The 21592-nt window shown below is 74.8% G+C and overlaps 2 protein-coding genes and 12 non-coding genes across 14 annotated transcripts; 7 read left to right on the top strand and 7 right to left on the bottom strand.

Annotated features, from left to right (window-relative positions):
* The first annotated feature begins 1419 nt into the window (after positions 1-1419).
* On the top strand, positions 1420-1490 carry TRNAG-GCC. Its single transcript has one exon. It is a non-coding gene; the product is annotated as a tRNA-Gly (tRNA).
* Positions 1491-5244: 3754 nt separating this feature from the next.
* Positions 5245-5316, bottom strand: TRNAE-CUC. The gene has a single exon. It is a non-coding gene; the product is annotated as a tRNA-Glu (tRNA).
* A 318-nt stretch (positions 5317-5634) lies between these two features.
* On the bottom strand, positions 5635-5706 carry TRNAG-UCC. Its single transcript has one exon. It is a non-coding gene; the product is annotated as a tRNA-Gly (tRNA).
* LOC119878588 (collagen alpha-1(I) chain-like) lies at positions 5682-9791 on the top strand. The gene is made up of 5 exons (XM_038589217.1): positions 5682-6020; positions 6131-7144; positions 7196-8741; positions 8984-9039; positions 9357-9791. The coding sequence occupies exons 1-5, from the start codon at positions 5682-5684 to the stop codon at positions 9789-9791; spliced, it is 3390 nt and encodes a 1129-aa protein (XP_038445145.1).
* Positions 6472-6543, bottom strand: TRNAD-GUC. The gene has a single exon. It is a non-coding gene; the product is annotated as a tRNA-Asp (tRNA).
* TRNAL-CAG lies at positions 7152-7234 on the top strand. Its single transcript has one exon. It is a non-coding gene; the product is annotated as a tRNA-Leu (tRNA).
* Positions 8744-8814, top strand: TRNAG-GCC. The gene has a single exon. It is a non-coding gene; the product is annotated as a tRNA-Gly (tRNA).
* Positions 9792-12255: 2464 nt separating the features above from the next.
* On the top strand, positions 12256-17168 carry LOC119878587 (basic proline-rich protein-like). Its single transcript, XM_038589216.1, has 8 exons — positions 12256-12441; positions 12740-12825; positions 12976-13327; positions 13474-14386; positions 15026-16126; positions 16368-16423; positions 16741-16962; positions 17028-17168. The coding sequence occupies exons 1-8, from the start codon at positions 12256-12258 to the stop codon at positions 17166-17168; spliced, it is 3057 nt and encodes a 1018-aa protein (XP_038445144.1).
* On the bottom strand, positions 12584-12655 carry TRNAE-CUC. Its single transcript has one exon. It is a non-coding gene; the product is annotated as a tRNA-Glu (tRNA).
* On the bottom strand, positions 13813-13883 carry TRNAD-GUC. Its single transcript has one exon. It is a non-coding gene; the product is annotated as a tRNA-Asp (tRNA).
* On the top strand, positions 14505-14588 carry TRNAL-CAG. The gene has a single exon. It is a non-coding gene; the product is annotated as a tRNA-Leu (tRNA).
* On the top strand, positions 16128-16199 carry TRNAG-GCC. Its single transcript has one exon. It is a non-coding gene; the product is annotated as a tRNA-Gly (tRNA).
* A 2806-nt stretch (positions 17169-19974) lies between the features above and the next one.
* On the bottom strand, positions 19975-20046 carry TRNAE-CUC. The gene has a single exon. It is a non-coding gene; the product is annotated as a tRNA-Glu (tRNA).
* A 314-nt stretch (positions 20047-20360) lies between these two features.
* Positions 20361-20432, bottom strand: TRNAG-UCC. The gene has a single exon. It is a non-coding gene; the product is annotated as a tRNA-Gly (tRNA).
* Between the last annotated feature and the right edge of the window lie 1160 nt (positions 20433-21592).

The raw sequence follows: 21592 nt of genomic DNA, 5'->3' as shown, positions 1-21592 counted from the left end.
GGCTGCGGGCTGCGGGCTGCGGGCTGCGGGCTGGCGGCGCCCTGGCACACGTGGCCCGGGACCCACGCAGCTGCAGCGCCTCGGCCCTCCCGGCCACAGGCTTGGCGCCCCCGCGCCCTCCCTCCCCCGCCAACTCCCGCGCCTCTCCCTCCTCCTCATCCCACGGCAACTCGGCAAGTCGGCGGCACGGCTCTCCGGGGGCTCCGTTTGCCCTCTTCCTTCCCGCCGCCGCCCCCTGCAGGCCAGCCGCGGGCCGAAATGCCGGCAGCCCCGCGCGGGCCGGGCCACGCTCCCACTGAGGGGCGCGCCTCGCTCGCCTCCTCGCTCTCCCAGCCCCGCCCTACACCTCCCCCCGCCCGCCCGCCGGGAGCGCGGGGTCCCCACGGCCTGTCCTTTCCGCCGGCCCCCATTCATTCCGTGGTCTCCACCCCCTCCGTCCCCGGGGCGCCCACGAGGCGTGGCCACCCGGAGGCCTCACCACGGCCACACGCCCGCCAGGCGGGCAGCCGAGCCCTCCGCGCGCCAGCCAGAGACGGGACCCCCGCCCCGTTCGCTGGGCCTGGCCCGGGGGGGCGGGGTGGGGTCCACCCCGCCGTGGTGGCTCCGGGGAGCCCTGAGCGCAAGGCAGCCCTGCCTCCCCGGGCCCCCTCCGCGCCGGAAGCCGCTGCGGGGCCGGGGCTCCAGGACGCCAGCGCGCTCCCTCACCGCGCCGCCCGCCAGCCAGCCAGCCGGCGGCCGCTCCGCCCAAGCGCACCTGCCGGCCTCACCCCCACCGCAGCCCAGCCGGCCCCGACGGAGAGCTGCGGGCAGAGCTCACACGCCTTTCTTTGGCCTCTTGGCTTGGGCGCTACTCGGCGGCCCCCATCTCCGACGACGACACCGACGCCGACACGCACACACGCGCACCCACCTCCCCCCCCCCCCCACCCCGCGGCACCCCGGGAGCGCACACAATCCGAGCTCCGGGCCCCAGCCGGCCCCCGCCGGCGCGCACTGCACGGGCCGGAGAGCCATCCGCCCATGGGCCTTCGGGGGGGCGCCGGGAGGGAAGGGAAGGTCCGCGCTGAGCTGCGCCGGCCACAGACGCCCCGCGCTGCCTGGGAATCGGGCGCGGGTCAGGCTTGGCCAGGCTGCTCCTCCCGGCAGGACAGTGTCTGGCGGCGGCCCCGCCCCAGGGAGAGGGCGCAGGGTGAGCCGAGTCCGCCTCGGGGCCTCGCTGGGACCGTGGGCGCCGCGCGCCGGCCCGAGCCCGAGCCCGAGCCCGAGCCCGAGCCCTCGGCGCATCTGCACGGGCGCGGAGCCTGTCTTGCAGACCGCGGGCCCGCCGCCCGCCCCCGCGCAGCGGGTGCTCACCACTGGCCGTGCCGGGACGACGACGAGCGCCGCTGGGGAAGCCGTCTGGTGGCCGCCGCCACCGGTGCATGGGTGGTTCAGTGGTAGAATTCTCGCCTGCCACGCGGGAGGCCCGGGTTCGATTCCCGGCCCATGCAGCGCGCCGCCCCCTTTTGGCCGCGCGCGCCCGGCTTCCTCGCGCACGCGCTCAAGCCACAGGGCCTGAGCCTGAACCAGCTGTGCTCACGCCGGGGGCCCTGCCCTCCTGCCCCGCCCCGCTTCCCCCTGCCGACTTGTCTGTTCTGGTCTCTCGCCCGTGGCCGCCAGCCCTGGCCGCCACGCTCCACCCGGCTGCCCGCCCCCTGCCGCCCGACGTGGCCCAGGTCCCTTGCCCGGCCCCACGTTGTCCTTGCCCTTTTTCTCTCCATGACCCTGACCCGGACGGCGCTTCGCTCACCCACGTCACTTCAAGCAATGCTTCCAAGCACCGCCCGCGCCCGCCCGGGCACAGCCCACCTGCATGCTTTTCACATTCCCTCCCTCAATGGCTCATTCTACCCACACTCCCCAAACCCTCCTCTCTTTGCACGTCGACCGACCACCAACCATCTTGCCACCCCTCCTCTGGAGGGGCCCTCAGCCACTCCTTGGAGCGCGCCAGGGAGCCCCGTTTCACGGCCCGACATCCTCCCGTTGGCAGCCCCGGGATGCTCTCTATGGCCACCTGGCCGCGGTCTCCTTCAAACACGGGCCACTCCCCACTGCTAAAGTCACCGCGAGCACCAGGTCCATGCAGCCTAGCCAGCACCGGCGCCAGCACACCCAGCCTCGAGGGACAGCGCCACCGCCACGGCTGTCACCAGCACGTCGGGTCCACGAACGGCGGCGCACCAGCATGGGCATCACGGCCAAGGGCACGGAGGTCACCTCCCCCCCTCGCCCGGCCTCCACGACCCCCGCAGCACTTGGTCCACCACCAACCCCCAGGACCACCATCCCCACACCAGCACCAGCACCAGCACCAGCACCAGGACTACCACCACCATACCAGAAGCAGTTGTACCAGCAGCAGCAGCAGCAGCAGCAGCAGCAGCAGCGGGACGTGCCCACCGCCAGCAGGCCAGCGTAGGCATGATCGCCAACAGACTGAAGTCCTCCGCGGTCACCGCCACCACCGAGGCCACCATCAGCACACCGGCACGGGTAGCATGGCCCACGGCCCTGAAGTCCTCCACCCTCCCTCACCACCACCCCACCAGCACCGAGTCGCCACCAAGCCCCAGGACCACCAGCACACCACCACCGCGATAGCAGCAGCAGCAGGACCGAGGCCAGCGCACGGGCAAGGGCATCGCCGGCGGCGGCACCGAAGGCCTTCCCGGACCCCCGACCCCCATCGCTCACCGAGTCCACCGTTACACCGGGGCCCCGGGGGACGCCGTCACCAACAGCGCCAAAGTTCGCCACCACCATCACCGGCGGCGGCGGAGGCAGCGGCGGCAGCAGCAGCAACACGAGTACCAGCGCCGCTGGCCCCTCCACCCCCACCAGCCCCTCTTGCCCGAACGACCCCACCCCTGTCACCCGCCTCCCCGTGCCCTCCTTTCCCAGTCCTCATTTGTCGATGATCGTGCGTTGCGTCTGTCCCTTTGGCCTCCCTGAATCTCAAGCCCAGGACGACACCTGACACCTGAGACGTGGCTGGTGGTCCCCATGACGATGACGGGGAATGGTCATCTCCGGGGCGGTGGAATTCCTCACCCCGTGGGAACAGCTCCGACACCCGGTCCCTCCCTCCCTCCCTCTCTCTCTCTCTTTGCCTCGCCCGGCCGCCGCGCAGCTGCCTGCTTGCCACCCCCGCCCCCTGCACCTCGCTCGCTCGCTCGCTCGCTCGCTCGCTCACCCGCTCTCGTCTGCCCGGCCACCCTGCAGCGCAGCCCAGCGCAGCCCAGCGGCCTCCCGGCACCTCTCCCGCCGCCGTCCACCGCCACCACGGGGTCTCCCAGCCCTCTGGCACCGGGACCCACTCCCCACCGCCACCCACCCCCACGTGCCACGTGCCGCTCCTTCCAGCCTCCAGGCTCAAACCCTCCATCTACCACCGACCCCTTGGACCCCACACCCACGTCCTACACTCAAGGCCGGCAGTCCCGGTCTCCCACAGGCTCCTCAGGCACACGCCCAGCGTGTCCCGTCCCCTACCTCACAGCTCGCCCGCCCGCACAGGTGCACAGGTGCAGGAGAGGCGCCGGGCAGGGTGCCCTGCCGCACCCGAGCCCCCGCAGACACCCTGCCTCAGTGGCCAGCCCCACTCTCGGCCAGTGCCCGCCGGCGCCACACGTCCCGGGCCCTCACTCCACGCACACACCCGGTACTCCTTCTCCCACTGCCCGGCTCGGTCCGCTCCTGGCCCTCCCCTCTTTCCGGGACGCTTTGCGCCTGTGCCCTGACCCCCGTGGGAGGCGACGCGCCGGGGGAGAACACCCTCGTCCCGCGCTATCCCCCACCGTCGCGGACTCCCCGCACCCCCACCCCCACCCATACAGCCAGAGGGAGAGGCGAGGGCGCTGAGGGAACTGCCCGTGCTGACGGGAAGCACCCGGAGGCCCACGGGCGCTCCTCTCCACCGCCGCCCGACCGTGGCCCAATCCAGCCAGCGAGCCGCGGAAGGCTCACGCAGAGCGCGGGCCGGCCTCTGCGCCTCCGACGGAGACAGACGGTCTCTGGACACACAGCAAAGCCTTGGAGGGCCGGCGTGCAAGCGTTGGCAGGAAGGAGGCCGGGCGCTGCGGTTCACCTGCAGGAGCAGCGGCGCCAGGAGACCCGCACCCGGGCGGAGACAGGGCTGCAGGCTCTCCTGCCTAGGTGGGCGCTAAGGCGCCAAGGGGAACGCCTTCCGAGCGGCATCCAGCTGGGGCGCCGGCCACGTGGGGCTGGGGCCGGGGCCGGGCCGGGGGCGTGGGGTGGAGGAAGCTGTGTCGGGGAACACGCCTGCCCCTCTGCCCCAGGATTCGGGGTAGCGGTCGTGCAGTTGGACTGACCCGGGGCCTCCAAGGGCACCCCGTCTGTCCCCCGGGTGCCTCCGCCCCCTCCCACCTGCCCGGCCCGCGGGTTAGCCCCACTGGCCTCCTGCATCTATCTCCCTGCTCTCTGGCCTCCACTGCCTGGTGGTCCGGCCACCGGGACACGCCCACAACCGCTTTCCAACCACCGCCTGCCCGGGCGGGGGCGGCGGGGGCCGGCGCTCTGCTCCCATCCCCGCCCAAGCCCAAGACCACCACCCACGTGCGCCGCCATCGCTGGCGGTTGCCGGGCCGACGGCCGAGAGAAGGCACCGGGGGCTCCAGCAAGTGACCCCCGACTCAGAGAGAGACAGGTGGCTCACCCTCCCCACACCCGGCCCCCTCTGCCTCGGCCCGCCGCCCCCACATGCCCCCAGCGCGGCCGCCGCCAAGTAGCACCTCACCAAGGAGCCAGCGGGGGGCCGGGGGTGGGGGCGCTGCGAGCCGCCACGACCTTTCTCCCGGCGGCAGGGGTGCTGCGGGAGAGTCCAAGCACCCACGGAGGCCCGAGGCGCCCGGCCTGTCGGTGGCCTCGGCTGGGGTCGGACGGCGTCCCGGACTGTCGGGCCTGGGGCGGAGCGAGACGGGGAGCCAGGCGAGCGTCCGGGGGAGGCGGCCGCGAGACGCCGAGACCTCCAGTCGGCCCACCTGCCGGCCAGCCAGCCAGCGAGGCCAAAAGGCTTGGGCCGGCCCGACGGAGCCCGCCAGGCAAGCCAGCCTTGGGCTCGACGGGGCGGGTGGCCTCGTGCGCACGCGCAGCCTCGGTCAGCTCGGGGCCAGGGAGACGCACGAGCGAGCTTCGGCTAAAAGGGGTGTGCGGCGGCGGTCTTGCGAGAGGAAGAAGAAAGGCTTCCCTGACCGGGAATCGAACCCGGGCCGCGGCGGTGAGAGCGCCGAATCCTAACCACTAGACCACCAGGGAGCGTCAGGCTGCGCGCCTGGCCCGTGCGCCCTGGACCCGGCGCCTCCCTCCCTACCGCCCACTCGCCTCTGCTTGGCCTCCAGGGCCCCCGCCGGGCCACGCGCAGCCGCCCGCCGGCCCCGCCGAGCCACCTGGCCGGACCGCCCGCCCGCCGCGCCGTCAAAACGCTGCGCGCCTCCTCCTCCTCCTCCTCTCTCTCTCTCTCTCTCACACACACACACACACACACACACACACGCACTCAGCGTCGCGCCCGGCTCCCGGCTCCCATCGGGCCTGAGCACCGGGGCCCTGGAGCCGCGCAAAACGTTGGCCAGCTGCGTTGGCCGGGAATCGAACCCGGGTCAACTGCTTGGAAGGCAGCTATGCTCACCACTATACCACCAACGCTGCACAGCCCGGGCCGCCCCCGGACGCCGGCCCAGGCTCCGCACCAGCGCCTCCTCGCCCTCTCGCCACCGCCTCCGCCGCCTGCCGCAGCCCTGCCCCGACGTGCCGGCCGTCCGCAGCTCTGCGCCGTCGCGGGCGCCACCAGCGGCCGCCCGGCGCCCCACCCGCGCCACCCCCACGCAGCCCTGGCTGCTCCGCAGGCACGACCGCCCGCCGCCTCCGCCGCCCGCCTCTGGGGGGCGCTCTCGCCGCCCTGCGGCTCCCGGGCCCTCGGCTGCCCGCCGGGGAGCCCCGCCCCTTGCCCCCTGCCCCCGGCGCGCGCTTCCCTTCCCTTCCCTTCCCTCCCGCCACCCGCGCCCCGCCCCGCCCCGCCCCGCCCCGCCCGCACAGTCGGCCCGGCCCCCACGGCCACCTCCACGGGCAGCCCGGCAGCCGGGCAGCTGTCCGTCGCGTGAGCGAGGAGCCCGTGGCGGCCAGCCTCCCGTCAGGAGGTCCCGGCTGGGCTGGGCCGAGCCCGCACGCGCCAGGGCGCCAGGGCGCCAGGGCCGACGAGGAAGGGCAGGGGGTGCGGGGGGTCGGGTCGACGGCGGGCAGGACGGGCCCCCGCGGTCGCCCCGCGCCTCTGGCCGCACGGGGCCGGGCGGAGGCACGAGGGAGGAGAAGGAGGACAAGGAGGAGAAGGAGGAGAAGGAGGGCCCTGGGGGCCGGCGTACGTTTTGGGCAGCGCGGCGGCGGCGCCCGCGACCAAAAGAGGGCGTGTCTCGCCTCCCCGTCGGGGAATCGAACCCCGGTCTCCCGCGTGACAGGCGGGGATACTCACCACTATACTAACGAGGACGGCGGCGGCGGCCGCCCGGGCGCCCGACCCCTCTCCGCCCGCCCGCCCGCCCGGCCTGCCTGCCTGCCCACGCCCACCCGGGCCCTCGACGTCCCGCGCGCCCCGTCCTGCCAGGCGCCCGCCACGTTGCCCCGGGCCACGGCCCACCCGGCCCGACCCCCCGGCCGCCGCGTCAGCGCGCACAGCAGTCCCCCGGCCCGACTCGGAGCGTCGCGCCCCGGACCCGCCGCCGCCCCCGCCCCAGCCGCGCGGGGATGGCGGCGGGAGAAGACGCCCGACACGGCAAGCAGGGCTGCGCGAGCGAGCCGGAGGCCCCGCGCCGGGGATGGGCCGCGGCGGGCGGCGGGGGCGGCGGGGGCGGCGGGGGGCCGGACGCCCGCAGCAGGGTGCGCGCCCCGGGAAGGGGGAGGGGGCGGCGGCGAGGACCGCGGCGAGGGCGGCGGCGCCAGCAGAGTCAGTCGGCGGGCCGTTGGCCTCGTCGACCGGGACGCGAGTCCCGTCCGTCCGTCCGTCCGTCCGTCCGTCGCGCACCCACACGGCCCGCCAGCCAGCTCCGGGGTCGGCGCCGGGTCCCAGCCAGGCGAGCGGCGGCGCGCCCAGGCCCGCCGTCAGGATGGCCGAGCGGTCTAAGGCGCTGCGTTCAGGTCGCAGTCTCCCCTGGAGGCGTGGGTTCGAATCCCACTCCTGACACGCCCACCTTTTGGCCCGCCCAACGCGGGCTCTCCGCACCCGGGCCTGGACGACGCCCTGTCTGTCCCGCCTTACACGCCGCTGCGGGCTGCGGGCTGCGGGCTGCGGGCTGCGGGCTGGCGGCGCCCTGGCACACGTGGCCCGGGACCCACGCAGCTGCAGCGCCTCGGCCCTCCCGGCCACAGGCTTGGCGCCCCCCGCGCCCTCCCTCCCCCGCCAACTCCCGCGCCTCTCCCTCCTCCTCATCCCACGGCAACTCGGCAAGTCGGCGGCACGGCTCTCCGGGGGCTCCGTTTGCCCTCTTCCTTCCCGCCGCCGCCCCCTGCAGGCCAGCCGCGGGCCGAAATGCCGGCAGCCCCGCGCGGGCCGGGCCACGCTCCCACTGAGGGGCGCGCCTCGCTCGCCTCCTCGCTCTCCCAGCCCCGCCCTACACCTCCCCCCGCCCGCCCGCCGGGAGCGCGGGGTCCCCACGGCCTGTCCTTTCCGCCGGCCCCCCATTCATTCCGTGGTCTCCACCCCCCTCCGTCCCCGGGGCGCCCACGAGGCGTGGCCACCCGGAGGCCTCACCACGGCCACACGCCCGCCAGGCGGGCAGCCGAGCCCTCCGCGCGCCAGCCAGAGACGGGACCCCCGCCCCGTTCGCTGGGCCTGGCCCGGGGGGGCGGGGTGGGGTCCACCCCGCCGTGGTGGCTCCGGGGAGCCCTGAGCGCAAGGCAGCCCTGCCTCCCCGGGCCCCCTCCGCGCCGGAAGCCGCTGCGGGGCCGGGGCTCCAGGACGCCAGCGCGCTCCCTCACCGCGCCGCCCGCCAGCCAGCCAGCCGGCGGCCGCTCCGCCCAAGCGCACCTGCCGGCCTCACCCCCACCGCAGCCCAGCCGGCCCCGACGGAGAGCTGCGGGCAGAGCTCACACGCCTTTCTTTGGCCTCTTGGCTTGGGCGCTACTCGGCGGCCCCCATCTCCGACGACGACACCGACGCCGACACGCACACACGCGCACCCACCTCCCCCCCCCCCCCACCCCGCGGCACCCCGGGAGCGCACACAATCCGAGCTCCGGGCCCCAGCCGGCCCCCGCCGGCGCGCACTGCACGGGCCGGAGAGCCATCCGCCCATGGGCCTTCGGGGGGGCGCCGGGAGGGAAGGGAAGGTCCGCGCTGAGCTGCGCCGGCCACAGACGCCCCGCGCTGCCTGGGAATCGGGCGCGGGTCAGGCTTGGCCAGGCTGCTCCTCCCGGCAGGACAGTGTCTGGCGGCGGCCCCGCCCCAGGGAGAGGGCGCAGGGTGAGCCGAGTCCGCCTCGGGGGCCTCGCTGGGACCGTGGGCGCCGCGCGCCGGCCCGAGCCCGAGCCCGAGCCCGAGCCCGAGCCCTCGGCGCATCTGCACGGGCGCGGAGCCTGTCTTGCAGACCGCGGGCCCGCCGCCCGCCCCCGCGCAGCGGGTGCTCACCACTGGCCGTGCCGGGACGACGACGAGCGCCGCTGGGGAAGCCGTCTGGTGGCCGCCGCCACCGGTGCATGGGTGGTTCAGTGGTAGAATTCTCGCCTGCCACGCGGGAGGCCCGGGTTCGATTCCCGGCCCATGCAGCGCGCCGCCCCCTTTTGGCCGCGCGCGCCCGGCTTCCTCGCGCACGCGCTCAAGCCACAGGGCCTGAGCCTGAACCAGCTGTGCTCACGCCGGGGGCCCTGCCCTCCTGCCCCGCCCCGCTTCCCCCTGCCGACTTGTCTGTTCTGGTCTCTCGCCCGTGGCCGCCAGCCCTGGCCGCCACGCTCCACCCGGCTGCCCGCCCCCTGCCGCCCGACGTGGCCCAGGTCCCTTGCCCGGCCCCACGTTGTCCTTGCCCTTTTTCTCTCCATGACCCTGACCCGGACGGCGCTTCGCTCACCCACGTCACTTCAAGCAATGCTTCCAAGCACCGCCCGCGCCCGCCCGGGCACAGCCCACCTGCATGCTTTTCACATTCCCTCCCTCAATGGCTCATTCTACCCACACTCCCCAAACCCTCCTCTCTTTGCACGTCGACCGACCACCAACCATCTTGCCACCCCTCCTCTGGAGGGGCCCTCAGCCACTCCTTGGAGCGCGCCAGGGAGCCCCGTTTCACGGCCCGACATCCTCCCGTTGGCAGCCCCGGGATGCTCTCTATGGCCACCTGGCCGCGGTCTCCTTCAAACACGGGCCACTCCCCACTGCTAAAGTCACCGCGAGCACCAGGTCCATGCAGCCTAGCCAGCACCGGCGCCAGCACACCCAGCCTCGAGGGACAGCGCCACCGCCACGGCTGTCACCAGCACGTCGGGTCCACGAACGGCGGCGCACCAGCATGGGCATCACGGCCAAGGGCACGGAGGTCACCTCCCCCCCTCGCCCGGCCTCCACGACCCCCGCAGCACTTGGTCCACCACCAACCCCCAGGACCACCATCCCCACACCAGCACCAGCACCAGCACCAGCACCAGGACTACCACCACCATACCAGAAGCAGTTGTACCAGCAGCAGCAGCAGCAGCAGCAGCAGCAGCAGCAGCAGCGGGACGTGCCCACCGCCAGCAGGCCAGCGTAGGCATGATCGCCAACAGACTGAAGTCCTCCGCGGTCACCGCCACCACCGAGGCCACCATCAGCACACCGGCACGGGTAGCATGGCCCACGGCCCTGAAGTCCTCCACCCTCCCTCACCACCACCCCACCAGCACCGAGTCGCCACCAAGCCCCAGGACCACCAGCACACCACCACCGCGATAGCAGCAGCAGCAGGACCGAGGCCAGCGCACGGGCAAGGGCATCGCCGGCGGCGGCACCGAAGGCCTTCCCGGACCCCCGACCCCCCATCGCTCACCGAGTCCACCGTTACACCGGGGCCCCGGGGGACGCCGTCACCAACAGCGCCAAAGTTCGCCACCACCATCACCGGCGGCGGCGGAGGCAGCGGCGGCAGCAGCAGCAACACGAGTACCAGCGCCGCTGGCCCCTCCACCCCCACCAGCCCCTCTTGCCCGAACGACCCCACCCCTGTCACCCCGCCTCCCCGTGCCCTCCTTTCCCAGTCCTCATTTGTCGATGATCGTGCGTTGCGTCTGTCCCTTTGGCCTCCCTGAATCTCAAGCCCAGGACGACACCTGACACCTGAGACGTGGCTGGTGGTCCCCATGACGATGACGGGGAATGGTCATCTCCGGGGCGGTGGAATTCTCACCCCGTGGGAACAGCTCCGACACCCGGTCCCTCCCTCCCTCCCTCTCTCTCTCTCTTTGCCTCGCCCGGCCGCCGCGCAGCTGCCTGCTTGCCACCCCCGCCCCCTGCACCTCGCTCGCTCGCTCGCTCGCTCGCTCGCTCACCCGCTCTCGTCTGCCCGGCCACCCTGCAGCGCAGCCCAGCGCAGCCCAGCGGCCTCCCGGCACCTCTCCCGCCGCCGTCCACCGCCACCACGGGGTCTCCCAGCCCTCTGGCACCGGGACCCACTCCCCACCGCCACCCACCCCCACGTGCCACGTGCCGCTCCTTCCAGCCTCCAGGCTCAAACCCTCCATCTACCACCGACCCCTTGGACCCCACACCCACGTCCTACACTCAAGGCCGGCAGTCCCGGTCTCCCACAGGCTCCTCAGGCACACGCCCAGCGTGTCCCGTCCCCTACCTCACAGCTCGCCCGCCCGCACAGGTGCACAGGTGCAGGAGAGGCGCCGGGCAGGGTGCCCTGCCGCACCCGAGCCCCCGCAGACACCCTGCCTCAGTGGCCAGCCCCACTCTCGGCCAGTGCCCGCCGGCGCCACACGTCCCGGGCCCTCACTCCACGCACACACCCGGTACTCCTTCTCCCACTGCCCGGCTCGGTCCGCTCCTGGCCCTCCCCTCTTTCCGGGACGCTTTGCGCCTGTGCCCTGACCCCCGTGGGAGGCGACGCGCCGGGGGAGAACACCCTCGTCCCGCGCTATCCCCCACCGTCGCGGACTCCCCGCACCCCCACCCCCACCCATACAGCCAGAGGGAGAGGCGAGGGCGCTGAGGGAACTGCCCGTGCTGACGGGAAGCACCCGGAGGCCCACGGGCGCTCCTCTCCACCGCGCCCGACCGTGGCCCAATCCAGCCAGCGAGCCGCGGAAGGCTCACGCAGAGCGCGGGCCGGCCTCTGCGCCTCCGACGGAGACAGACGGTCTCTGGACACACAGCAAAGCCTTGGAGGGCCGGCGTGCAAGCGTTGGCAGGAAGGAGGCCGGGCGCTGCGGTTCACCTGCAGGAGCAGCGGCGCCAGGAGACCCGCACCCGGGCGGAGACAGGGCTGCAGGCTCTCCTGCCTAGGTGGGCGCTAAGGCGCCAAGGGGAACGCCTTCCGAGCGGCATCCAGCTGGGGCGCCGGCCACGTGGGGCTGGGGCCGGGGCCGGGCCGGGGGCGTGGGGTGGAGGAAGCTGTGTCGGGGAACACGCCTGCCCCTCTGCCCCAGGATTCGGGGGTGGGGTAGCGGTCGTGCAGTTGGACTGACCCGGGGCCTCCAAGGGCACCCCGTCTGTCCCCCGGGTGCCTCCGCCCCCTCCCACCTGCCCGGCCCGCGGGTTAGCCCCACTGGCCTCCTGCATCTATCTCCCTGCTCTCTGGCCTCCACTGCCTGGTGGTCCGGCCCACCGGGACACGCCCACAACCGCTTTCCAACCACCGCCTGCCCGGGCGGGGGGCGGCGGGGGCCGGCGCTCTGCTCCCATCCCCGCCCAAGCCCAAGACCACCACCCACGTGCGCCGCCATCGCTGGCGGTTGCCGGGCCGACGGCCGAGAGAAGGCACCGGGGGCTCCAGCAAGTGACCCCCGACTCAGAGAGAGACAGGTGGCTCACCTCCCCACACCCAGGCCCCCTCTGCCTCGGCCCGCCCGCCCACACATGCCCCCAGCGCGGCCGCCGCCAAGTAGAACCTCACCAAGGAGCCAGCGGGGGCCGGGGGTGGGGGGCGCTGCGAGCCGCCACGACCTTTCCTCCCGCGGCAGGGGTGCTGCGGGAGAGTCCAAAGCAACCAACGGAGGCCCGAGGCGCCCGGCATGTCGGTGGCTCGGCTGGGGTCGGACGGCGTCCCGGACTGTCGGGCCTGGGGCGAGCGAGACGGGGAGCCAGGCGAGCGTCCGGGGGAGGCGGCCGCGGAGACGCGAGACCTCCAGTCCGGCCCACCTGCCGGCCAGCCAGCCAGCGAGGCAAAAGGCTTGGGCCGGCCCGACGGAGCCCGCCAGGCAAGCCAGCCTTGGGCTCGACGGGCGGGTGGCCTCGTGCGCACGCGCAGCCATCGGTCAAGCTCGGGGCCAGGGAGACGCACGAGCGAGCTCGGCTAAAAGGGGTGTGCGGCGGCGGTCTTGCGAGAGGAAGAAGAAAGGCTTCCCTGACCGGGAATCGAACCCGGGCCGCGGCGGTGAGAGCGCCGAATCCTAACCACTAGACCACCAGGGAGCGTCAGGCTGCGCGCCTGGCCCCGTGCGCCCTGGACCCGGCGCCTCCCTCCCTACCGCCCACTCGCCTCTGCTTGGCCTCCAGGGCCCCCGCCGGGGCCACGCGCAGCCGCCCGCCGGCCCCGCCGAGCCAACCTGCCGGACCGCCCGCCGCCGCGCCGTCAAAACGCTGCGCGCCTCCTCCTCATCCTCCTCTCTCTCTCTCTCCTCTCCTCTCTCTCACACACACACACAACACACACGCACTCAGCGTCGCGCCCGGCTCCCGGCTCCCATCGGGCCTGAGCACCGGGGCCCTGGAGCGCGCAAAACGTTGGCCAGCTGCGTTGGCCGGGAATCGAACCCGGGTCAACTGCTTGAAGGCAGCTATGCTCACCACTATACCACCAACGCTGCACAGCCCGGGCCGCCCCGGACGCCGGCCCAGGCTCCGCACCAGCGCCTCCTCGCCCTCTCGCCACCGCCTCCGCCGCCTTGCCGCAGCCCTGCCCCGACGTGCCGGCGTCGCAGCTCTGCGCCGTCGCGGGCGCACCAGCGGCCGCCCGGCGCCCACCCCAGCCGCCACCCCCACGCAGCCCTGGCTGCTCCGCAGGCACGACCGCCCGCCGCCTCCAGCCGCCCGCCTCTGGGGGGCGCTCTCGCCGCCCTGCGGCTCCCGGGCCCTCGGCTGCCCGCCGGGGAGCCCCGCCCCTTGCCCCCTGCCCCCGGCGCGCGCTTCCCTTCCCTTCCCTTCCCTCCCGCCACCCGCGCCCCGCCCCGCCCCGCCCCCGCCCCGCCCGCACAGTCGGCCCGGCCCCCCACGGCCACCTCCACGGGCAGCCCGGCAGCCGGGCAGCTGTCCGTCGCGTGAGCGAGGAGCCCGTGGCGGCCAGCCTCCCGTCAGGAGGTCCCGGCTGGGCTGGGCCGAGCCCGAACGCGCCAGGGCGCCAGGGCGCCAGGGCCGACGAGGAAGGGCAGGGGGTGCGGGGGGTCGGGTCGACGGCGGGCAGGACGGGCCCCCGCGGTCGCCCCGCGCCTCTGGCCGCACGGGGCCGGGCGGAGGCACGAGGGAGGAGAAGCAGGACAAGGAGGAGAAGAGGAGAAGGAGGGCCCTGGGGGCCGGCGTACGTTTGGGCAGAGCGGCGGCGGCGCCCGCGACCAAAAGGAGGCGTGTCTCGCCTCCCCGTCGGGGAATCGAACCCCGGTCTCCCGCGTGACAGGCGGGGTACTCACCACTATACTAACGAGGACGGCGGCGGCGGCCGCCCGGGCGCCCGACCCCCTCTCCGCCCGCCCGCCCGCCCCGCCGGCCTGCCTGCCTGCCCACGCCACCCGGGCCCTCGACGTCCCGCGCGCCCGTCCTGCCAGGGCCCCGCCACGTGCCCCGGGCCACGGCCCACCCGGCCCGACCCCCCGGCCGCCGCGTCAGCGCGCACAGCAGTCCCCCGGCCCGACTCGGAGCGTCGCGCCCCCGGACCCGCCGCCAGCCCCCGCCCCCGCCCAGCCGCGCGGGGATGGCGGGCGGGAGAAGACGCCCGACACGGCAAGCAGGGCATGGCGCGAGCGAGCCGGAGCCCCGCGCGGGATGGGCGCTGCGGGCGGCGGGGGGCGGCGGGGGGCGGGGCGGGGGGCCCGGACGCCCGCAGAGGGTGCGCGCCCCGGGAAGGGGGAGGGGGCGGCGGCGAGGACCGCGGCGAGGTGCTGGCGGCGCCAGCAGAGTCAGTCGGCGGGCCGTTGGCCTCGTCGACCGGACGCGAGTGGTCCCGTCGTCCGTCCGTCCGTCCGTCCGTCGCGCACCCACACGGCCGCCAGCCAGCTCCGGGTCGGCGCCGGGTCCCAGCCAGGCGAGCGGCGGCGCGCCCAGGCCCGCCGTCAGGATGGCCGAGCGGTCTAAGGCGCTGCGTTCAGGTCGCAGTCTCCCCTGGAGGCGTGGGTTTCGAATCCCACTCCTGACACGCCCACCTTTGGCCCGCCCAACGCGGGCTCTCCGCACCCGGGCCTGGACGACGCCCTGTCTGTCCCGCCCTTACACGCCGCTGCGGGCTGCGGGCTGCGGGTGCGGGCTGCGGGCTGGCGGCGCCCTGGCACACGTGGCCCGGGACCCACGCAGCTGCAGCGCCTCGGCCCTCCCGGCCACAGGCTTGGCGCCCCCGCGCCCTCCCTCCCCCGCCACCTCCCGCGCCTCTCCTCCTCCTCATCCCACGGCGGTCCGCGGGCCTCGGCAACTCGGCAAGTCGGCGGCACGGCTCTCCGGGGGCTCCGTTTGCCCCTCTTCCTTCCCCGCCGCCGCCCCCTGCAGGCCAGCCGCGGGCCGAAATGCCGGCAAGCCCCGCGCGGGCCGGGCCACGCTCCCACTGAGGGGCGCGCCTCGCTCGCCTCCTCGCTCTCCCAGCCCCGCCCTACCACCTCCCCCCGCCCGCCCGCTGGGAGCGCGGTGGTCCCCACGGCCTGTCCTTTCCGCCGGCCCCCATTCATTCAGTGGTCTCCACCCCCCTCCGTCCCCGGGGCGCCCACGAGGCGTGGCCACCCGGAGGCCTCACCACAGGCCACACGCCCGCCAGGCGGGCAGCCGAGCCCTCCGCGCGCCAGCCAGAGACGGGACCCCCGCCCCGTTCGCTGGGCCTGGCCCGGGGGGGCGGGGTGGGGTCCACCCCGCCGTTGGTGGCTCCGGGGAGCCCTGAGCGCAAGGCAGCCTGCCTCCCCGGGCCCCCTCCGCGCCGGAAGCCGCTGCGGGCCGGGGCTCCAGGACGCCAGCGCGCTCCATCACCGCGCCGCCCGCCAGCCAGCCAGCCGGCGGCCGCTCCGCCCAAGCGCACCTGCCGGCCTCACCCCCAACCGCAGCCCAGCTCGGCCCCCGACGGAGAGCTGCGGGCAGAGCTCACACGCCCTTTCTTTGGCCTCTTGGCTTGGGCGCTACTCGGCGGCCCCCCCATCTCCGACGACGACACCGACGCCGACACGCACCAACTACGCGCACCCACCTCCCCCCCCCCCCACCCCGCGGCACCCCGGGAGCGCACACAATCCGAGCTCCGGGCCCCAGCCGGCCCCCGCCGGCGCGCACTGCACGGGCCGGAGAGCCATCCGCCAATGGGCCTTCGGGTGGCGGCCGGGAGGGAAGGGAAGGTCCGCGCTGTGAGCTGCGCCGGCCACAGACGCCCTGCGCTGCCTGGGAATCGGGCGCGGGTCAGGCTTGGCCAGGCTGCTTCCTCCCGGCAAGGGACAGGTGTCTGGCGGCGGCCACGCCCCAGGGAGAGGGCGCAGGGTGAGCCGAGTCCGCCTCGGGCCTCGCTGGGACCGTGGGCGCCGCGCGCCGGCCCGAGCCCGAGCCCGAGCCCGAGCCCGAGCCCTCGGCGCATCTGCACGGTCGCGGAGCCTGTCTTGCAGACCGCGGGCCCGCCCGCCCGCCCCCGCGCAGCGGGTGCTCACCACTGGCCGTGCCGGGACGACGACGAGCGCCGCTGGGGAAGCCGTCTGGTGGCCGCCGCCACCGGTGCATGGTGGTTCAGTGGTAGAATTCTCGCCTGCCACGCGGGAGGCCCGGGTTCGATTCCCGGCCCATGCAGCGCGCCGCCCCCTTTTGGCCGCGCGCGCCCGGCTTCCTCGCGCACGCGCTCAAGCCACAGGGCCTGAGCCTGAACCAGCTGTGCTCACGCCGGGGGCCCTGCCCTCCTGCCCCGCCCCGCTTCCCCCTGCCGACTTGTCTGTTCTGGTCTCTCGCCCGTGGCCGCCAGCCCTGGCCGCCACGCTCCACCCGGCTGCCCGCCCCCTGCCGCCCGACGTGGCCCAGGTCCCTTGCCCGGCCCCACGTTGTCCTTGCCCTTTTTCTCTCATGACCCTGACCCGGACGGCGCTTCGCTCACCCACGTCACTTCAAGCAATGCTTTCCAAGCACCGCCCGCGCCCGCCCGGGCACAGCCCACCTGCATGCTTTCACATTCCCTCCCTCAATGGCTCATTCTACCCACACTCCCCAAACCCTCCTCTCTTTGCACGTCGACCGACCACCAACCATCTTGCCACCCCTCCTCTGGAGGGGCCCTCAGCCACTCCTTGGGAGCGCGCCAGGGAGCCCCGTTTCACGGCCCGACATCCTCCCGTTGGCAGCCCCGGGATGCTCTCTATGGCCACCTGGCCGCGGTCTCCTTCAAACACGGGCCACTCCCCACTGCTAAAGTCACCGCGAGCACCAGGTCCATGCAGCCTAGCCAGCACCGGCGCCAGCACACCCAGCCTCGAGGGACAGCGCCACCGCCACGGCTGTCACCAGCACGTCGGGTCCACGAACGGCGGCGCACCAGCATGGGCATCACGGCCAAGGGCACGGAGGTCACCTCCCCCCCTCGCCCGGCCTCCACGACCCCCGCAGCACTTGGTCCACCACCAACCCCCAGGACCACCATCCCACACCAGCACCAGCACCAGCACCAGCACCAGGACTACCACCACCATGCCAGAAGCAGTTGTACCAGCAGCAGCAGCAGCAGCAGCAGCAGCAGCAGCGGGACGTGCCCACCGCCAGCAGGCCAGCGTAGGCATGATCGCCAACAGACTGAAGTCCTCCGCGGTCACCGCCACCACCGAGGCCACCATCAGCACACCGGCACGGGTAGCATGGCCCACGGCCCTGAAGTCCTCCACCCTCCCTCACCGCCACCCCACCAGCACCGAGTCGCCACCAAGCCCCAGGACCACCCAGCACAACCACCACCGCGATAGCAGCAGCAGCAGGGACCGAGGGCCAGCGCACGGGCAAGGGCATCGCCGGCGGCGGCACCGAAGGCCTTCCCGGACCCCCGACCACATCGCTCACCGAGTCCACCGTTACACCGGGGCCCCGGGGGACGCAGTCACCAACAGCGCCAAAGTTCGCCACCACCATCACGGCGGCGGCGGAGGCAGCGGCGGCAGCAGCGAGCAACACGAGTACCAGCGCCGCTGGCCCCTCCACCCCCCACCAGCCCCTCTTGCCCGAACGACCCACCCCTGTCACCCGCCTCCGTGCCTCTCTTTCCCAGTCCTCATTTGTCGATGATCGTGCGTTGCGTCTGTCCCTTTGGCTCCCTGAATCTCAAGCCCAGGACGACACCTGACACCTGAGACGTGGCTGGTGGTCCCATGACGAGTGACGGGGAATGGTCATCTCCGGGGCGGGTGGAATTCCTCACCCCGTGGGAAAACACTCCGACACCCGGTCCCTCCCTCCCTCCCTCTCTCTCTCTCTTTGCCTCGCCCGGCGCCGCGCAGCTGCCTGCTTGCCACCCCCCGCCCCCTGCACCTCGCTCGCGCTCGCTCGCTCGCTTCGCTCAACCGCTCTCGTCTGCCCGGCCACCCTGCAGCGCAGCCCAGCGCAGCCCAGCGCAGCCCAGCGCAGCCCAGCGGCCTCCCGGCACCTCTCCGCCGCCGTCCACCCCGCCACCACGGGGGTCTCCCAGCCCTCTGGCACCGGGGACCCCTCCCCACCGCCACCCACCCCCACGTGCAACGTGCCGCTCCTTCCAGCCTCAGGCTCAAACCCTCATCTACCACCGACCCCTGGACCCCACACCCACGTCCTACACTCAAGGCCGGCAGTCCCGGTCTCCCACAGGCTCCTCAGGGCACACGCCCAGCGTGTCCCGTCCCCCTACCTCACAGCTCGCCCGCCCGCACAGGTGCACAGGTGCAGGAGAGGCGCCGGGCAGGGTGCCCTGCCGCACCCGAGCCCCCGCAGACACCCTGCCTCAGTGGCCAGCCCCACTCTCGGCCAGTGCCCGCCGGCGCCACACGTCCCGGGCCCTCACTCCACGCACACACCCCGGTACTCCTTCTCCCACTGCCCCGGCTCGGTCCGCTCCTGGCCCTCCCCTCTTTCCGGGACGCTTTGCGCCTGTGCCCTGACCCCCGTGGGAGGCGACGCGCCGGGGAGAACACCCTCGTCCCGCGCTATCCCCCCACCGTCGCGGACTCCCCGCCACCCCCACCCCCCACCCATACAGCCAGAGGGAGAGGCGAGGGCGCTGAGGGAACTGCCCGTGCTGACGGGAAGCACCCGGAGGCCCACGGGCGCTCCTCTCCACCGCCGCCCGACCGTGGCCCAATCCAGCCAGCGACCGCGGAAGGCTCACGCAGAGCGCGGGCCGGCCTCTGCGGCCTCCGACGGAGACAGACGGTCTCTGGACACACAGCAAAGCCTTGGAGGGCCGGCGTGCAAGCGTTGGCAGGAAGGAGGCCGGGCGCTGCGGTTCACCTGCAGGAGCAGCGGCGCCAGGAGACCCGCACCCGGGCGGAGACAGGGCTGCAGGCTCTCCTGCCTAGGTGGGCGCTAAGGCGCCAAGGGGAACGCCTTCCGAGCGGCATCCAGCTGGGGCGCCGGCCACGTGGGGCTGGGGCCGGGGCGGGCCGGGGCGTGGGTGGAGGAAGCTGTGTCGGGGAACACGCCTGCCCCCTCTGCCCCAGGATTCGGGGTAGCGGTCGTGCAGTTGGACTGACCCGGGGCCTCCAAGGGCACCCCGTCTGTCCCCCGGGTGCCTCCGCCCCCTCCCACCTGCCCGGCCCGCGGGTTAGCCCCACTGGCCTCCTGCATCTATCTCCCTGCTCTCTGGCCTCCACTGCCTGGTGGTCCGGCCACCGGGACACGCCCACAACCGCTTTCCAACCACCGCCTGCCCGGGCGGGGGCGGCGGGGGCCGGCGCTCTGCTCCCATCCCCGCCCAAGCCCAAGACCACCACCCACGTGCGCCGCCATCGCTGGCGGTTGCCGGGCCGACGGCGAGAGAAGGCACCGGGGCTCCAGCAAGTGACCCCCGACTCAGAGAGAGACAGGTGGCTCACCCTCCCCCACACCCCGGCCCCCTCTGCCTCGGCCCGCCGCCCCCACATGCCCCCAGCGCGGCCGCCGCCAAGTAGCACCTCACCAAGGAGCCAGCGGGGGGCCGGGGGTGGGGGCGCTGCGAGCCGCCACGACCTTTCTCCCGGCGGCAGGGGTGCTGCGGGAGAGTCCAAGCACCCACGGAGGCCCGAGGCGCCCGGCCTGTCGGTGGCCTCGGCTGGGGTCGGACGGCGTCCCGGCCTGTCGGGCCTGGGGCGGAGCGAGACGGGGAGCCCGGCGAGCGTCCGGGGGAGGCGGCCGCGAGACGCCGAGACCTCCAGTCGGCCCACCTGCCGGCCAGCCAGCCAGCGAGGCCAAAAGGCTTGGGCCGGCCCGACGGAGCCCGCAGGCAAGCCAGCCTTGGGCTCGACGGGGCGGGTGGCCTCGTGCGCACGCGCAGCCTCGGTCAGCTCGGGGCCAGGGAGACGCACGAGCGAGCTTCGGCTAAAAGGGGTGTGCGGCGGCGGTCTTGCGAGAGGAAGAAGAAAGGCTTCCCTGACCGGGAATCGAACCCGGGCCGCGGCGGTGAGAGCGCCGAATCCTAACCACTAGACCACCAGGGAGCGTCAGGCTGCGCGCCTGGCCCGTGCGCCCTGGACCCGGCGCCTCCCTCCCTACCGCCCACTCGCCTCTGCTTGGCCTCCAGGGCCCCCGCCGGGCCACGCGCAGCCGCCCGCCGGCCCCGCCGAGCCACCTGGCCGGACCGCCCGCCCGCCGCGCCGTCAAAACGCTGCGCGCCTCCTCCTCCTCCTCCTCTCTCTCTCTCTCTCTCTCTCTCACACACACACACACACACGCACTCAGCGTCGCGCCCGGCTCCCGGCTCCCATCGGGCCTGAGCACCGGGGCCCTGGAGCCGCGCAAAACGTTGGCCAGCTGCGTTGGCCGGGAATCGAACCCGGGTCAACTGCTTGGAAGGCAGCTATGCTCACCACTATACCACCAACGCTGCACAGCCCGGCCGCCCCCGGACGCCGGCCCAGGCTCCGCACCAGCGCCTCCTCGCCCTCTCGCCACCGCCTCCGCCGCCTGCCGCAGCCCTGCCCCGACGTGCCGGCCGGCCGCAGCTCTGCGCCGTCGCGGGCGCCACCAGCGGCCCGCCCGGCGCCCCACCCGCGCCACCCCCACGCAGCCCTGGCTGCTCCGCAGGCACGACCGCCCGCCGCCTCCGCCGCCCGCCTCTGGGGGGCGCTCTCGCCGCCCTGCGGCTCCCGGGCCCTCGGCTGCCCGCCGGGGAGCCCCGCCCCTTGCCCCCTGCCCCCGGCGCGCGCTTCCCTTCCCTTCCCTTCCCTCCCGCCACCCGCGCCCCGCCCCGCCCCGCCCCGCCCCGCCCGCACAGTCGGCCCGGCCCCCACGGCCACCTCCACGGGCAGCCCGGCAGCCGGGCAGCTGTCCGTCGCGTGAGCGAGGAGCCCGTGGCGGCCAGCCTCCCGTCAGGAGGTCCCGGCTGGGCTGGGCCGAGCCCGCACGCGCCAGGGCGCCAGGGCGCCAGGGCCGACGAGGAAGGGCAGGGGGTGCGGGGGGTCGGGTCGACGGCGGGCAGGACGGGCCCCCGCGGTCGCCCCCGCGCCTCTGGCCGCACGGGGCCGGGCGGAGGCACGAGGGAGGAGAAGCAGGACAAGGAGGAGAAGGAGGAGAAGGAGGACAAGGAGGGCCCTGGGGGCCGGCGTACGTTTGGGCAGCGCGGCGGCGGCGCCCGCGACCAAAAGAGGGCGTGTCTCGCCTCCCCGTCGGGAATCGAACCCCCGGCTCCCGCGTGACAGGCGGGATACTCACACTATACTAACGAGGACGGCGGCGGCGGCCGCCCGGCGCCCGACCCCCTCTCCCCGCCCGCCCGCCCGCCCGCCGGCCTGCCTGCCTGCCCACGCCCACCCGGCCCTCGACGTCCCGCGCGCCCGTTCCTGCCAGGCGCCCGCCACGTGCCCCGGGCCACGCCCACCCGGCCCGACCCCCCGGCCGCCGCGTCAGCGCGCACAGCAGTCCCCCGGCCCGACTCGGAGCGTCGCGCCCCCGGACCCGCCGCCGCCCCCGCCCCCGCCCAAGCCGCGCGGGGATGGCGGCGGGAGAAGACGCCCGACACGGCAAGCAGGGCTGCGCGAGCGAGCC

This window comes from Canis lupus, unplaced genomic scaffold, assembly GCF_011100685.1.
Source record: "Canis lupus familiaris isolate Mischka breed German Shepherd unplaced genomic scaffold, alternate assembly UU_Cfam_GSD_1.0 chrUn_S1752H1948, whole genome shotgun sequence".
Taxonomy (NCBI): Eukaryota; Metazoa; Chordata; class Mammalia; order Carnivora; family Canidae; genus Canis; species Canis lupus.
Note: the sequence above shows the minus strand (reverse complement) of the source record. Positions and strands in the feature narration are given on the sequence as shown.

Coding starts and splice junctions, on each gene's coding strand:
- LOC119878588 (XM_038589217.1), top strand. CDS start 5,682: ATGCTCACCACTATACCACCAACGCTGCACAGCCCGGGCCGCCCCCGG. Junction 6,021..6,130: donor CCCCTTGCCCCCTGCCCCCG/GCGCGCGCTTCC, acceptor CTCCACGGGCAG/CCCGGCAGCCGGGCAGCTGT. Junction 8,742..8,983: donor TCTGGTGGCCGCCGCCACCG/GTGCATGGGTGG, acceptor CGTGGCCGCCAG/CCCTGGCCGCCACGCTCCAC.
- LOC119878587 (XM_038589216.1), top strand. CDS start 12,256: ATGTCGGTGGCTCGGCTGGGGTCGGACGGCGTCCCGGACTGTCGGGCC. Junction 12,826..12,975: donor CGCCGCGCCGTCAAAACGCT/GCGCGCCTCCTC, acceptor AACGTTGGCCAG/CTGCGTTGGCCGGGAATCGA. Junction 16,424..16,740: donor TGCCGCCCGACGTGGCCCAG/GTCCCTTGCCCG, acceptor TCCCGTTGGCAG/CCCCGGGATGCTCTCTATGG.